The 15,283-nt window shown below is 37.9% G+C and overlaps 1 protein-coding gene across 9 annotated transcripts in view; it reads right to left on the bottom strand.

The window, feature by feature from the left end:
* The window catches only part of arap1 (ArfGAP with RhoGAP domain, ankyrin repeat and PH domain 1), a 66,293-nt gene that overhangs the window by 23,259 nt on the left and 27,751 nt on the right, over positions 1-15,283 (bottom strand). For all 9 annotated transcript variants that reach the window (XM_017308316.2, XM_008425459.3, XM_008425460.3 and 6 more), the window contains 8 exons: positions 13,071-13,229; positions 12,809-12,878; positions 12,591-12,711; positions 12,308-12,492; positions 12,035-12,141; positions 10,050-10,249; positions 9,204-9,289; positions 8,348-8,530 (listed from right to left, as the gene is read on the bottom strand). In XM_017308316.2, coding sequence (XP_017163805.2) covers positions 8,348-8,530; positions 9,204-9,289; positions 10,050-10,249; positions 12,035-12,141; positions 12,308-12,492; positions 12,591-12,711; positions 12,809-12,878; positions 13,071-13,229 — 1,111 coding nt within the window. The remainder of the gene's footprint in view (positions 1-8,347; positions 8,531-9,203; positions 9,290-10,049; positions 10,250-12,034; positions 12,142-12,307; positions 12,493-12,590; positions 12,712-12,808; positions 12,879-13,070; positions 13,230-15,283) is intronic.

Here is a 15,283-nt window from a genome sequence, read left to right as displayed (position 1 = left end):
CACAGTTCCTTTTGGGTTTTACAGCACATACATCAGTCATTCAGTTCTTAATGGATAGAAGAATGGTTCCATTTATGTATGGAGCCCATCAAAGTCGCAGTTTGGAGACACATTTTCTGGCAAGCAATATTAGAATAGGAATAAGCAAAGATAGATAAAGTGAATTAGTGATAATACTGATCACTTGAACCATGGTGAAGTTAGGAGAAAAGAAAAGGATTTCACAAGACCTGCTTTGAATGCTGATGAGCTATCAGCACAGTAAACAAAGACCTGAGTGGCTGTATGCTCAGAACCATTTGGATCAATAGCAATTCATTTACAAGTGTTGGTCAGTGGAGCGAGTGTCGCTCCTTCCTCTCCCTCCCTTCTCCTCTTACTAAATCTTTCCATTATATGTTAAATAAGCTGCTACTATTAACCCAAAGGTCATTGTTACCATAGGAACACAGCTATGATTAGTTACCGACTCAGTTTTAAACTATGATTTATGGCGAATAACGGTCCAACCCAAGAAAACTACACATTGAAGCACAAAGAAATTATAGCTACAAACTTGGGGTTTGTATTGACAGTGATGATTCATTTCAGGTCTGATGCTCGTTTCTGACAATCAAGGAAACTGATATTTGCTAGTGTTACTTGCTGGTGATACAAATAAGAGTAAAATATATGAAGTACCAAAATTATCTGTGAACCTGTAAAGGTTCAAGACCAGTCTTCCCCGCTCCCACATGAATAATCTTATGATCTTAACTAAGTAAAGTGATGTGCAAAGTCTAAAATGTCAAATCCATTACTTAGAAACAATATCACTCCAACAAAAAGTTTAGCAGCATGATATTTCTGGCCAAGTTAAAGTCTGTCTCATGCTTGTCTCTTTTTTAAACTGATGTTTTTTGGGGGGTTTTCTTAATGTTTTATATGTTTTATACTGCTTGTGAGTGTAATTTTGGTGGTGCTGAATAACAAGACAGCGAATGAATGTTGAATGTAAAAGAACAATCTTGCTGCTGATATGCTCTGATTATAAAAGATAATGTCTTTAGGTATGAAACTCTTATTTTGAAGTATAAAAGTAGAAGTTTTCAAATTCCCATGCTTTCTTGAGAAAGCTGATTAAAAACAAAAGACTGCTCTTTGGGCTGGCAACACATGTTTTGTGTTGAAGAAACTTCAACCACATTTAAGTGTGTTTATTTATTTGTTTAGCAGAATTCTGGTGTACTCTAAAAAAAGACGTGGTAACGTAACAGCTTTGGCAGCTACTTCAAGCATTTGACATGCCACGGTAAATCAATCTTCATCAGCGCAGAAAGAGTGTCTGCATAACATAGTTTGAGATAAAGTAACATCATTAGCGGGCCATTGGTCTGGCATTAGTCTGGCAGATATGCCAGAGGAAATGGGTGGGAGTGTGAGTGACAATGTCTGATGAAGTTACAACTATAAGAAAACTATTGTTTGACTGGTCCAAAAACATGCATTTTATTATATAGGTCTTTCTAAATTTCTCTTAGCAATTTAGTAAATTGCTAACTCATTTAGGGAGAGTTCTAAAGGAATAAAAGTTTTGAAAAGTGTGTAAATACTTCCCATTTTGAGGACTTCTTTGATTTTTCCAAATTGATCAACATGATCAGACTGTAATTCAGTGGAGGTTGTAATGGAAAAATAACACTCACTCACTGGACATATGGAAAACTGTATCATAATGTTATGAGATTGTTATGATATTAACTGTGTACAGCGCTTTTTAAACTAATCAAATCCAGTCTGCTGTTCCATGTGGTTGCACGTGTGAGAGCAGTGCATGTGGGTCAGTGTGCTGCTCAGATAAAGCCGATCAACTTCCCTTTGACTGACTGACATGAACAAACTACAGCAAAGTACAATGAGGAAATGGGTTGTTTGAGTGTTTAAGACCTCACCCTTCAACATCTGCTCCAAATGAAACAGAGCAAAGTATTAGCGTGCGCACACACACACACGCGCGCACACACACACACGCACACGTACAGATGAAGGGAATACAAGAATCTTGCTCAGTTTCCCCAGAGAGAAAAAGAGGCAGAGAGAGATTTTTATCTGGGTGTGTCTCAAAAATCACAGACCTCCATCTGCCCTTTGCTGCTCCATTGGACAGAGTTGGAAGAAAACGAAAAGATGAGGGGAAACAGAAGAAAGGAAAATGTCATGAAAAGAAGATGAAAGGATTTAGGTTTCCATTTTCATTCAGACAATGATTATACTTGGCTGCAAACTCACTATAGAGAAACAGACACCAACGCATTCAAAGACACAATATGTTGAAACTAGGCCCACGCAGCCACACATATACTGTATTTACGCTTGTGTATCAACTCCAGATGAGAACAACACAAGCCTGCTCCAGCATTATGTCACCAGGAACAATTTACAGAGAAAGGGAGGAGTGAAAATACAGACAGATTTAAAAAAAAGAAGAATGAAGAAAAAAAAGAAACACCACAAGGAGAAGGGAGAGGGTAAAAAGCTGGGGAAATAAATATAAAGGCGATCTCAGCAGAGAGGGAAAAAATAATTGTCTGAAATCCTAAAGTCTGAATGGGAAAATGAGTCACTTTGCTGAAACAGAAAAAAAGGTAATGTTATAAAATTAGCAACAGTAAACCAACTGAAAACCAGATTTTCTTTTGAGAACCTAACTTTACAACCCCAAAGACAAAAAAACAAGCCAATAAAAACACATATTTTACAACCTCTGGGCTTAGTTTGTTTTAATAAATACAATAAACATTCAGATTATAACCAGCAGAGTCTTTATACACTTTCTTTTCCTTTTAATCGTGTAAAGCACTTTGAATTGTCTTGTTGTCAAAGAACAAGACAATTTAATGTGCTGAGAATGTACTAAAATTGCCTGCTTATACAGCAGATAGTAATACTCTGTAACACTGTTGCGCATCTGTTCAAGCATTACCTTTTGATACATTTGGCACTGCAGCATATCTACAGTAATATGATCAACAGCTAAATTGTGCTGCCACTGATCTGTTTTTAGAGATGTCAAAAATCTCTGTGAAATATGCCTTGTAACACACATACAACATATACAGCATAAATAACACTAACGTGGAATTTACTAAAGAGGGAATATAACATGTAGTAAGTTTTTATAATTATGCTTCTAAATATGATGACACACTATGCAGACTCTATGTGCAATGGTCAAGATTCGCGTTCCTTTAGCAAGTCAAATGCTACAAGCGGCTCCAACTGATGACAGCCTGACCAACTTTCTGATTAATTCAGGTGATTCACCTGACAAGCTTTGGAGCACTAATACTCTATAAATAGCACATTGAAAATTAATCCCCAGATACACAGCTGACAATTAAACATCAACCAACATAAGAGCATGACGTCACAGGAAAAAGTAGCTTATTATGCTCTGATTAAAGCACAATAATAATTTTACACAATTTACACAGAGTAAACAAAATGGAACTATTACAAATTTCATAGATGTGAACAGACTTCAGGTTTTCCCTTTTGCACTTTGTTTGCTTCTGCTTATGTTTAAATCAGCCCATATACAATAAGAAACAGCAGAAGAATGAGCTTGAAAAAGTTTGGCTCTTTTTCAAGTTCTCTTACTTGTAGCAAAGTTATGTAGATACGTTCTCACTTGGTCAGGATATCAAAAACTGAGTGTCATACTGTACATTTGTTGTTTACAACTTTTTCTGACTTTGTTTATTTTCAGACACAGACTGTCTTTGTACATTCAAGAAGTCTATGCCAAGGTTTACGTAACAGCACACTAAAGAGGATGTTAGACCAGTGAATGGTTGTCATTGGACTCTCAGCTCAATGATGCCAAACCAGCATGTGTCCTCTTCAAAAAACAAATAGTTTGCCAGACACATGGGGGATTTCTTTAGCTGTTCAAAGACAGTTAGGGTTGTTTGGGTAACCAATAACACTGGTATAATATCATTGTTTCAGTGGTTCCGTCTTCATCGATCGCCTATGTTTAATATTTGAGTTTGAAGCCTTTATAATAGCTTCAAACTACTTTATCAGCGTATTAAGACTATATATGTTGCTGTCACTGCCATTCAACTAACTGAAACAAGCCTACTACACTTTTCCTTTAGTTACATGAAAGACCAATTTGACTCTATTCAAATAATTCTACTTCCGAAAAACAAACATCTATGATGTGGAGGCCAAAAGAGCGCCACCTTTAGCTTTTAAAAAAAGTACTCACTTTCTGAATACAGTTAGAAAGCAACAAGAGACATTTCTTTAAAAGCAGCTGGACTCCCAAGCAAATGTTGTCAATTTGAGTGATGTGGAAGTGAAAGCTGACGTCTCACTCCAGTAGAGAATGATCTGGCTGCATGTGGGAAAACCAACATATATTAGCAGTACAAAGTACTATATCTCTCTCCATTGTATGCATTTAAGCAGAAAAGGAACATAGAAAGATAAGCAGGTAGTTCACTATGTGTCATGTTGGATTAATGAGACACAAACCACCATAAAAGCAAATAAATAACTTAATGGGAGTAGCAACGGTTGGTTATTTTGCATGCATCTTACCAATCTTGGGCATCGGCAATTTCAAAGGGGAACTGGCTCATATTTATATTTAGTTCAATAAATTAATCACTGAGCTTTCCCCCACCCTGTGTCCTAAGTATCAAAATAGTTTTCTAAAACGTTTAGAAGTTAGACCATCCCTTCTTCAGCTTCATTTTGCTATTGGCTCTCCACTCAGAATTCAGAATTCAATCCAGAACAAAATTAAATCCTTCTACCCACACACTGATGAAGACCACTGGTAAAATTTACAATAGAGCCGTCACCCAGCTTTGGTTTGGCTGAAACTGTGCAACTAAATCAAAACTTTAAAGTCAGGCTTTAAACATGCGCTGCAAGGAGCTGTGCAAATACAAGCGGACGCAGCATTCCCGTGAAATGCCTTGTGGAGACTGTCCAATCAACACAACATCTGGTTGACCCAACATGTTGCAAAGAAAAACACAGCTGTAATTTCCTGCGTTTTGTCCTGCCTCCTGGGAGCCACAGACTGACACTCCAAACATCATCAGACTTCCAACTGGGTGAGAGCATCTCCAAAAGAAAGTCCCTCGCTGTGAAGGAGCATGTGACCGGCGGCAGAAGGATGAGATCTGAACCAAATTGACCACACATTCTCCTGGGCACCTTCAATATCCACAGGTGAAAAAAATTTACCCTTTCTGCTTCTGTAGGCTCAGGCTAATAAAATACCTCTGTTTCCCATAAATGTATGTAATTACCCTCTTATTTTGACTTCTTTTCCACCTTCTTCAGCCAGATCTGGTTTTATCGTTCTGAGCATCTACAACTTGACTGACCAACCTGCATAAAGCTTGTTCTTGTTTACCCCGTCTTCCTTCCATTTTTGCCCATTCCTCCTCCTGAAGATCCCAATCATCCAACTAGTTGAGGAATCTAACTCTGCTAGAGATGCCTTATGGACAAAACAGAGCTAGGCCTTCTCTGTGTAAAGAGTGCAGAGTGATATGACTTTTAGTAGTGAATCACTCTTGCATGAAACATTAATTGAACTAGTGATCTATAGTTGGCTGCATGCTGAAAAAACAGTTATGAAAGAGCAAATGTCAGTGAAATGGTGTTAACTTATGAGTATACATGCACTAAAACAAAAAAGGGGCACACAAGCATGCCCACACATGCACATTAATATGCATGTTAACATATCCCAGCCCACTCCAGTGAAGAAAATACACACAATCACTTCAGTATGCTGTGCTCTCACAAGCACAAACCAACATAACAGTTTTGTTGCAGCTTCAAAACTATGCCACAGTCTCACATGCATTTGAACAGTTTCACAGAGATAGCATTCAGACTCAAAGTCCACTAACACACTGTCGACCCTGGTTAAGAAGACATTCATCCTCGTATTGTTAGCAAACCGTGTGGAAACCAGACTGCAGGCACACTAAACATTCTCACTACCCTCTCCTGCAAGCACAGATTTTAGCTTCAAGTTTTCAGTTCCTTTGAGACACAGCTCACTTTAACTGTCAACTCATAGACGTTAACAACAGGTTTATAATAAACTCTTATAAATACACTTTTGGAAAAGTTTAAATCAGACAGAGTTCACAAGCAACTTACAGATGAGACAAAAAGCCAATGGGGAGCAGATCAACTTTCTTGAGCAGTTCCAGTCAAACAATGAGGACAGGAGAAGGACGAAAAGCAGTGGAGGGAGGGAGAGGCGGAGTTAGAGCACATTCCAGTTAAATCAGTGAGTAGTGATGTCATATTCAGGAAAAAAAAAAGAAAAAACAGAAACAGTAAAATAAGGCAGGACTAAACCAATATACCTGTATTTAGTAAAATGTACTCAGATAGTTACATAAAATGCCCTTAATGCTGAACTTACTGTGTACTTATTCTTAAACTTTTCCAGCCTAACTACAAAGTTGCCAAAAACAAATATTTTCTGAAGACACACCCAATTGGAAAAGAACAAGTGATGGACTAAAGAATTTCAAGTATTTCAGCCTTGACAGCAATAAAACAGGTAGAATATCTGTCAGCCATTTGTCAAAAGCCAATTCAGCTGAATTACTTGAAAATGCAGAAGAGTGTAAATTTGCATCAACAGAAAAAAACAGTAGAACCAGAAGCTTAAAAAAATGTTTTAACTTCCTTTATCTCCCTCTGCAAATTGCAAACACCTGACTCACTCACTCACACACACACGCACACACATACACACACATACACGCTTTAGGGAGGGAAAACAATAATTCATAGTCAGGTGTTAAATGTGAGTCAACAACATACTGTGTGTGACCTTGTTGCTGCATGTGGGTTAAGTCGCGATTAAGAGACCCAACTTAAACTGAAGCGCTAAGACTTTTGACCACACATCATGAATCTCAGCAAAACCACAAAAAAACCTTCATAAATCCACAATGTCCTACAGAAGACTGTAGGTTCAGAGAGTCATTTCTCAAACTGACACAAAGACAGAAAGACAGTCACTGGAGAGGATTGCTGCAGTTCTATATCCGAGCTGATTTGCAACATCATCTCCCAGGTAAAAGGAGCAAGAACACAACACTCACCAGTATGAAATCATTTTTGTTTAATTTAATCTGACACTAAATTTCACAAATGTACATGAATCCTCAAAGGGCAGCAACCTTTACAATAAAAGATGCTTTTGCACTGTATCCGGCAAAATGAAACTCATTTAGAGCTGCAGTTGTTACATGACTTTTAGAAAACAGTTAACTTTACTAAATGTTTTAGTTAACTAAAATAGGAAATGTGTTGCAATTTCAGGAACCATTTAATTCTTATTTGTTGATTGTAAAAGAAAGATGAGCATCAATCTTTAGGAAAAAGAGGATGAATACATGTTCCTCTATTTTGACAAGGAAAAAAATATTACGGGTGCCAGCTGAAACTAGACGTTTTTGAGGTTGGCTTCATCTATGTGACCTTCGACACCCCAGGCTGGTTAACAACAAAAGATATATGCCACATCTTAAAGGGGCGGTATCGTGTATTTCTCAGGTACATTGTGCCATTTTATTGCACAATAAAATAACTACGTCACCTTTTAGTCCTTTTTTATTATAAAAAATTTTGTATATATCAAATATGACTTAAAAGAAATTTGACTTTGCAGGTTGATGCCTTGATGTTGGCCAGAAGCTCCTTCTCTTTTCGTCCATCCATCCACTACACCTGTTTGTCTTTGCAGGATCATGTACTAGCACCCGTCTCAAGTGGCAATTGACCAAGAAGTAAGATACTCTGGACAGTCCATCACACAAGACAAACAACCATCCACACATACACACACGCGCACTTAAGGGCAAAATAGAGTAACCAATTGACCCAATTCATTATTGACGAGGGTTGGAGTCCCTTTGTGATTGCTGTTAAAGATCCAAACCCAGTATTGCTTTGGATGTGCCTACGTCATTCCTTGCTTATCTCAACAATGACGTTAAAGAAGTAACAAGCTTGTGTGTAATTTGTGTTAACCAAAATAAACAACCAAACACATTTCATGAGACGAATCAACACAGTTATCTAGTTAAAGCTTTGCAAACATGGTGGTTGTCTATGTGCATATTTAAAAAAAAAAAACAAAAAAAAAAAGTGCATCCCAACGCTCCCAACGAGATTTTCAAAAGATTACCAACATTTTCCATTACAGGCAAAGACTGATGAATGAAACAGGAATGATGGCTTACTCTGACCAGCCTTCCTGCTGAAATACACGAAGCAAAAGCTTTGCAAGGTAATTTCAACTTACATTATTGAGCTCTTTCTGGTTCCCGTACAGAGCATGGTACTTTCTGTACTTGCCCTGGCGGTATTTGTTAGAGATGAAGCGGCGTCTGTCTTCACTGCAGCTAGACGGCGACAGGGCTTCACTTGGCGGGACATTAGCAGCCCAGAAACTGTTCACCCGTTCATTCCCGAGTTTTAGGAAAACCTGTATTATAGATTAATAGAGCCATTTAAATTTGAAACTTTAGAGAGAAAAAATAACAATTTAGATAATCATGGGTTTAACAGTTTTAGAGCTCTGAGCTTCATCTTGGAACGAGCTCTTTATGTAATGTAAACCTGTTCTCTACTCACTGTTTCCAATCCACTGAAATAAAACTTAATTATTAATGCATGTAAATCGTGCGACATGAGTGAACAAGTTAACAATTCCCATGTACACGTGTTTCTGATACTTGCATGACTAAACAGTTACTGCTCCATAAAATTTGGTAGTTTTATGGTCACTTTAAAACAAGGGAGCCCAAGTCCAGTCCTTCAGCGCTACAATCCTGTAAATTTAAGATGCATCGCTTCTCCAACACACCTCTGATTGCAGGAAAGTGGCTCTAAATGACTGAAGGTGGGCATCCTGTCCTAAAATATTTTCAGCTGGTTCATTTTCTCACTTCATTTGAGAATGTCCAGTTCAAATTACCAGGGAGCTTTCAAGAGATATAGGGCTCTTACGAAGAAAGTAGGTATTTAGTGTTTGTCAGACTATCTACAGTGTAAATAATTGGGATCATCCTCAATGAATGACTGACTATGTTTGTGACAAACTCATGAAGCACAATGAAGTCTCAAATAATGATTGTGACACTTTTCCGCTTGTTTACCTGGATAAGCTCCTCTGTCCAGATTTTCTTATCCATCTTCAGACTTCGTACTTTGGAGATACTTGGACCGAGTCCTCTGTGTTCTCCTACAGCATCCAAATGCAAGTTAAATCTTGATCATGTATGACTTATTTTAAATATTTTAACTGTGCCACAAAGCAAAGTATGGCTTGTCAAATTACACTACTCCAGTTGTGGCAAAAAATAAATGACACTCTGTTTCGTTACTAGAATTTTGCAGTTTCCTAACCATAAAATGTAACACTTTTTGTTGGAGATTTGACAGTTTTCCCAAGTGAGGTCAGAAACGGTGATCATGCCAGACACCTCAGCAAATCTGAACAATGTTTGAAAAAGGAAGGCTTCCATCAGTGTCCTAAACTCCACCTGACTGAAACTGATGTTGGAGCTCCAGAGGGCTGTGCATAGAAAACATGCCTGCAAAGCCCCATGCTGTGAGAATAATGGAGTAAAATTCCTCCACAGCCAAATAAAGTCAACAACTACTTCAGATTATCATGTGTCCCATCTAGTTTTTTCCAAAGATTCTCTGTTTAGTATTCATTGGTTTAATAAATATTGACAATGTGGAATGTGTGGTGTGATCTTGTACATGTATTGTAAAATAATCTTGGAACCTGGAAAAGACCAAAAAACATTCTACGTTCTGATGTGCAAAGCCCATTAATTAAAAGAAGGCGCACATTCTTTTTCCACAGTAAGCATTTAGCTCATGTTGCTGCTCACAGACAAAACAGTAAACACATTAACGGTTCAATTGAGGACATGAATACATGAATACACGAATAGAAAACAATCCAAAACTTGAAGCGGATCCAAACCAACCTGCACACTGCTTGCAGATCACCACACAAAGGTTGATGGCCGCCCAGTCTGGCTTCGGAGCGCCGCAGTCGGCGCATAAGCTGTTGCTAGGCTCCGTCCAGAACTGCTCAATCACCTCACTGTTGGACAGCGCTTCTCCTATGGCGTTCCTCATGGCCTGCACCCACTGCTCCCTCGACTGCTCCGACTCGGCTATGAAACTGTGGAAACAGGCAAGCCAAGAACATGGAATGATGCTGAATTGACCATTCATCCAAATACGAATTATGACTATTTTTGTTTTCGACATGCTTCCAGCATTTCTTTCAGCTACAGTCATGGTAAAATAAAAACTGAAAATGCATTTTGATAAAAAAAAAAAAATGTTAGATCCACATGGAAAATTATTTACTGTTAAGTGTAGCAGCGTCAAAGACATGTAAAGACATGTATCATTAATTAATTGGAAGCGCAGTGTCCCAAATAATATTTTTTAAAAAGTGGTGTCTAAAGGTGGTGCTTATTTCAGGATAAAAGATGCAGCATTAACCAGAGTTTAAACAAACTATTTTCCAAAATCTTCTGAAAAACAGCAGAATTTTAATAACCTTTTAAGAGAGAAAACATGTGAAGAAATGCCAAAAATGATTGGTAGTTCAACAAAAACTATCTTAAAAACAGGACATAAGTCTCTGATGTGATCTGACACTGACCAACAGAAAAAGCCACAGTGATTCAGTCACAACACACTCACAGCAAATAATCTATAAATAAATGCAGGGTTTTTCATAGGTCCCCATCCTGTCAGGCTGCACTGTCAGACAAAAGAAGACCACATATACAACAAACATGCATGCTTGTGCACATGAGTTATCCTCCCACATTTAAAAAGCTTTTTTTAAAATTCTTGACAGAAACCTAGCCGAATGATTACAGGTCAGATCAGGGCAATTTGACAGCAAGATATGAAGATCTCATTTATATAAGCACTCTAGCAATACCACTCAGATATTCAGCCACTGGTTTAGGATTAAGAAATACATTTACATAGCAACTTGAAACAAAGTTGATTGTTTCCTAGTTTTAAAATGTGTAAAAATTTGCAAAATTGTACCCTGGGAAGCATGATTTTTGTAAAACAGAATGTACTTTTATTACTATTACTATTACTTTTATCTACAAAAAAATAAAAGTGTACAGCATTGGCTTGAAAGAATGTAAATCAACATAGCACCACCCTGTGGTTAACTTGAAATGTGTTATTTGTTGTTATTTTGGTTTATTCAAATTTGTATCTTGTTTTTCATTTTTCCGAAGGCCCAACTACAACTTGACAACATGTAGTAACACGTAATTACTGCATGTTATTGTCATATAGTAATTATAAAAGAAGCTTCGCCAGAATGACACATGATTTTATTTTCAAAGTGGAAAATCTCAATGAAAACATCTGAGGAACCATTTGGATATATTTTGCTTGCTCAGAAGTAATATTTCAATATAAAATTCATACAAAAGCAGCAAAAAACACAACTAGATTATGTATATTTGGCAATAAAAAAGAAAAACCCTTACCAATATGAGACAGTTGCGCAGTGAGCTTAAAAACCCCCAACATTTTGCATATACAGGTGCATTTCAATATATTGGAACAGCATCAACTATCGAAACCATACAGAAAATCTGTGGTGGACGAGACAAGAGAGCCAACAATGCAGAGCTACAGGTCACTAGTTGAGGCTTCCTGAACACGTCAGCTGAGCAGCAGCAACCACCATGTCATGTCACTCAGTAATTTGTGCAAGCCAAGTTTTGAGAACATGTACTAAACCGTGCTGTACCGGGGCTTTCAGCAGGCTGACATTTATTTATTATAATCTTGCATTTTCTTTTTCTGAGAAACAGAATTTTTTGGCTTCCATTAGCCTTCAGTTATAAACATTAAAAAGGAGCTTAAATAAAAAGAAAAACCTAAAGTTGCTATTAAATAAACCTAATCAGATTACCTGAATATGCGGTAAGGTGTGGTGAGATCAAAGCTACGACGATCCGAGTCTTTCACATTTCCAACGTTCATGTCAATGAATGTGATTCCCACTCCGATGCGATAATCCTAGAAGGAAGATGAAGAGTTACTTATTTCATCACCCAAGAAAATAATACTAAGTGAAGTCCAGAAAAAGGATGAAAGGATATCTCATTAACTTTTCTGGAACAATTTTTTGAATAAAAAAAAAAAAGCCAAAATACATATTTATTTGACCTAAGAAGTCTCTTACATCTGCGTTCTTATAGAGAAGGACTTTATCTGAAGCAACAACAGTAAAAAGTTTGGATCGTAGCCCTCTGAGCTCCAAATAGCCAAAATAGTCTGGGGTCAAAGGTGAGCCTGCAATCAAAGATATAGGGCGCTTGGGCCCCCCAGTGCAGTTCCTCAGTAAAGTCACCCATTCGTTCCTTTCATCTGCAGACGAGCAAACGCATGTAAATCACAGTGTGCACAAATTAAAACGGACATATTAATGTGATCACATTATGACAAAGAAAAGAAATGAAACAGACCTTCGTTTTCAGCTCTGAAGATAAATGTCCGGTTGTTTGTGGCAACCTCAAACTTCAACTCTCCCACACTAGACACATTGGTGATAAAGGCTGTGGAGATAAACCCCTTGGAATACACCTCCTACAACACAACACAACAGATCTGTTACACAGATACATAACACTCACTCTGTGCACATGCTGCTCTACCAGATTTAAAACTCTGTGTCTTTTGTTACCTTTTCATTGTCAAAGTATTTTAGGTAGTCAACTTCTAGCTTCACCCATCGTCTCTGGTAATAAAGAGCCCTGTATGTGAGGAAGCATAAAGATTAACAAGATATTAATCTATTATACCATAAACCAAGTGAAGCTGAAGAAACTCTGCTGTGGGTAGATTTTTTTTCTTTGCTAATTCACTGTCATTATAAATGAAGAGTTTCAAACTCCACGTTCTTAAAACACTATTTTTTAAAGTTGAATATGTAGCTTGATTTTTACCCCTGTGGTGGATTCTTGTCCAGCCACCCCATCTTGATGACAGAAGAAAGTTGGGAACTGTCTTCCTTAACAGGTGTGGACAGTCTCCCGGAGTCGGGCAGGCAAAAGCTGCCAGGCAGGTTGGCGATGCGTTCAGTCTGCCAAGGAGGAAAATCTGGGCTGTACAGAAATGTCCAAACAAGCACATGCACATGTTTGGAGATAAAATTAGTTTGATGACTCACAAAAAAAAGGCTAAACAGAAACATCTCTAATTATTTAGAATGCATACATACATTGATCAAATGTTTATGTAAAAAGCCAAAATTAGTTACGATTTGAATCTGTAGTTTGAATACAGAACTGTGAAAAGTAAATTTACAGGTTTCTTCTGTTATTGCTTTTTTCCCCCCACACTTGACAACCAACGTCAAGAATGTCAAACTCCAGTCCTGGAGAGCCATTGTCCTGAAACTTTTGAAAAGTCCCTGGTCTGACATACTAGAATCCCAAGGCTTTGAAAAAAAAACAGACTGCAGTGAAGTCCTACTGAGTCCTGCTAATGGCCTAGTTCCTGGTCCAACTGTGGTGGACTCATCTAGAAGTTGCAGGGATTTGGTCCCTGAGGACTGGATTTTGATACTCCTAAGGCAAGTAAAGTAACAAAAAGCAGTTTATGAAACATAAGTTAACACGTAAAAGGCAAAAAAAAGCTCAAAAGGCAACACATCATCTCCGTTTAGAAACAACGTTATTGACATCTATCAGTCTAAAAAGGGTCACAAAGTCATTTATAAGGCTTTGAGGCTCCAGTGAACCACAGTTAGAGCTATTATACGGAACAACAGTGAACCTTTCCAGCTGTGGCTGGCCAACCACAACAACTCAAAGAACAATTTGACGACTCAACCCGGAGGTTACAAAAGAACAACATGTAGAGCTCTGCAGTCCTCAATTGCCTCTGTTAAGATTAGTGGTCAAGATTCAGCGAGAATAACAGGAGACTGGGCAAAAATGGCAACCATTGCAGAGTTAGAAGATTCTGCAATGTCCAAGAAAGACAAAAACAAAGTAGCCAGTCCAATATTTGCCAAAAAGTACTTTGATAATCTCCAAAATTTCTGGAAAAATATTTTGTGAACTGACGAAATGTAAGTAGAAATCTGTGGTGTCCCAACATATCTAACAATCAGCACCACAAAAAGAAAACATCCATTCTGACAACTAAGCATAAAGTGATATTATGACCGCTTGGGGCTGCTTTGCTGATTCAGGAACGGAGGAAACCATGAATTCTGCTCTCCATCAGAAACTCCTGAAGGAGAATATCTGGGCCTTGGTTTGTGGCCCTGAGCTCGAGAAATATGAACCCCCATATTGATGCAAAAGACTCAATCGCACAAATACCAGACAAAAGCTAAGCATAACACTATGGCATTGACACCTCATATTCTCTATCAAGTATGGTGGTGAAGAGTTAAGGTTTGTTTTTTTACATCCAATGGATCTGCATGTGATTTCCACATTACAGTGATTTCCACACATTACAGTGATTTCCACACATACCTGAACTTTTTCAACAATAAAAATATTTACAGTTAACACACAGCAAACTAAAGTCCCTCGGCTAAGCTTACACACAACAAGCTAAAACTGCAGAATGAGTTGGGTGACAGCAATACAGATGATCAGACCACTGTTGCATGCTTCGCCCACTATTTCACACTTACATGTGCCAGTTCAGGGTTGACACCAGCACAGTTCCTGTCTCACAGTCGTGTCAGTGCAGGATGAATTTTAAACCGTCCAACTAGCTTGGTTGTTCACATAACACTAATGCTAATTAAAGCCATTGTCAAGTGCATCATGTCTTTGTATAGCAAAGTAGTCTAGAGCAATCTCAGTTAAAGTATGGCTCAATATCATTAACCTGATATAGAGAATTACAGAGAGAAAACAGAGAAAAAATGCTATAAGAACCAACTGGTGATGCAGGGGGGGAATTTGCTGATGAACAGAACAGACCAATTTGTTGCTTAATGAGCCCCAACTGATGAATTAAATACTTACTGCATGTCAGGTGTTTTTGTTCATCTGAGGATTTATGGTAACACTTTATTTGACGGGGTGTGCATAAGACGGACATGACACTGTCATAAACATGACATAACACCTGTTATGAACATGAAGAAGTCTTTATGAATATCTATGACTGTTGTCATGAAGTGCCATTT

Source organism: Poecilia reticulata, chromosome 13, assembly GCF_904066995.2.
Source record: "Poecilia reticulata chromosome 13, P_reticulata-male-v2, whole genome shotgun sequence".
In the NCBI taxonomy this organism is placed as follows: Eukaryota; Metazoa; Chordata; class Actinopteri; order Cyprinodontiformes; family Poeciliidae; genus Poecilia; species Poecilia reticulata.
This window is presented reverse-complemented; position numbering and strand designations above follow the sequence as displayed.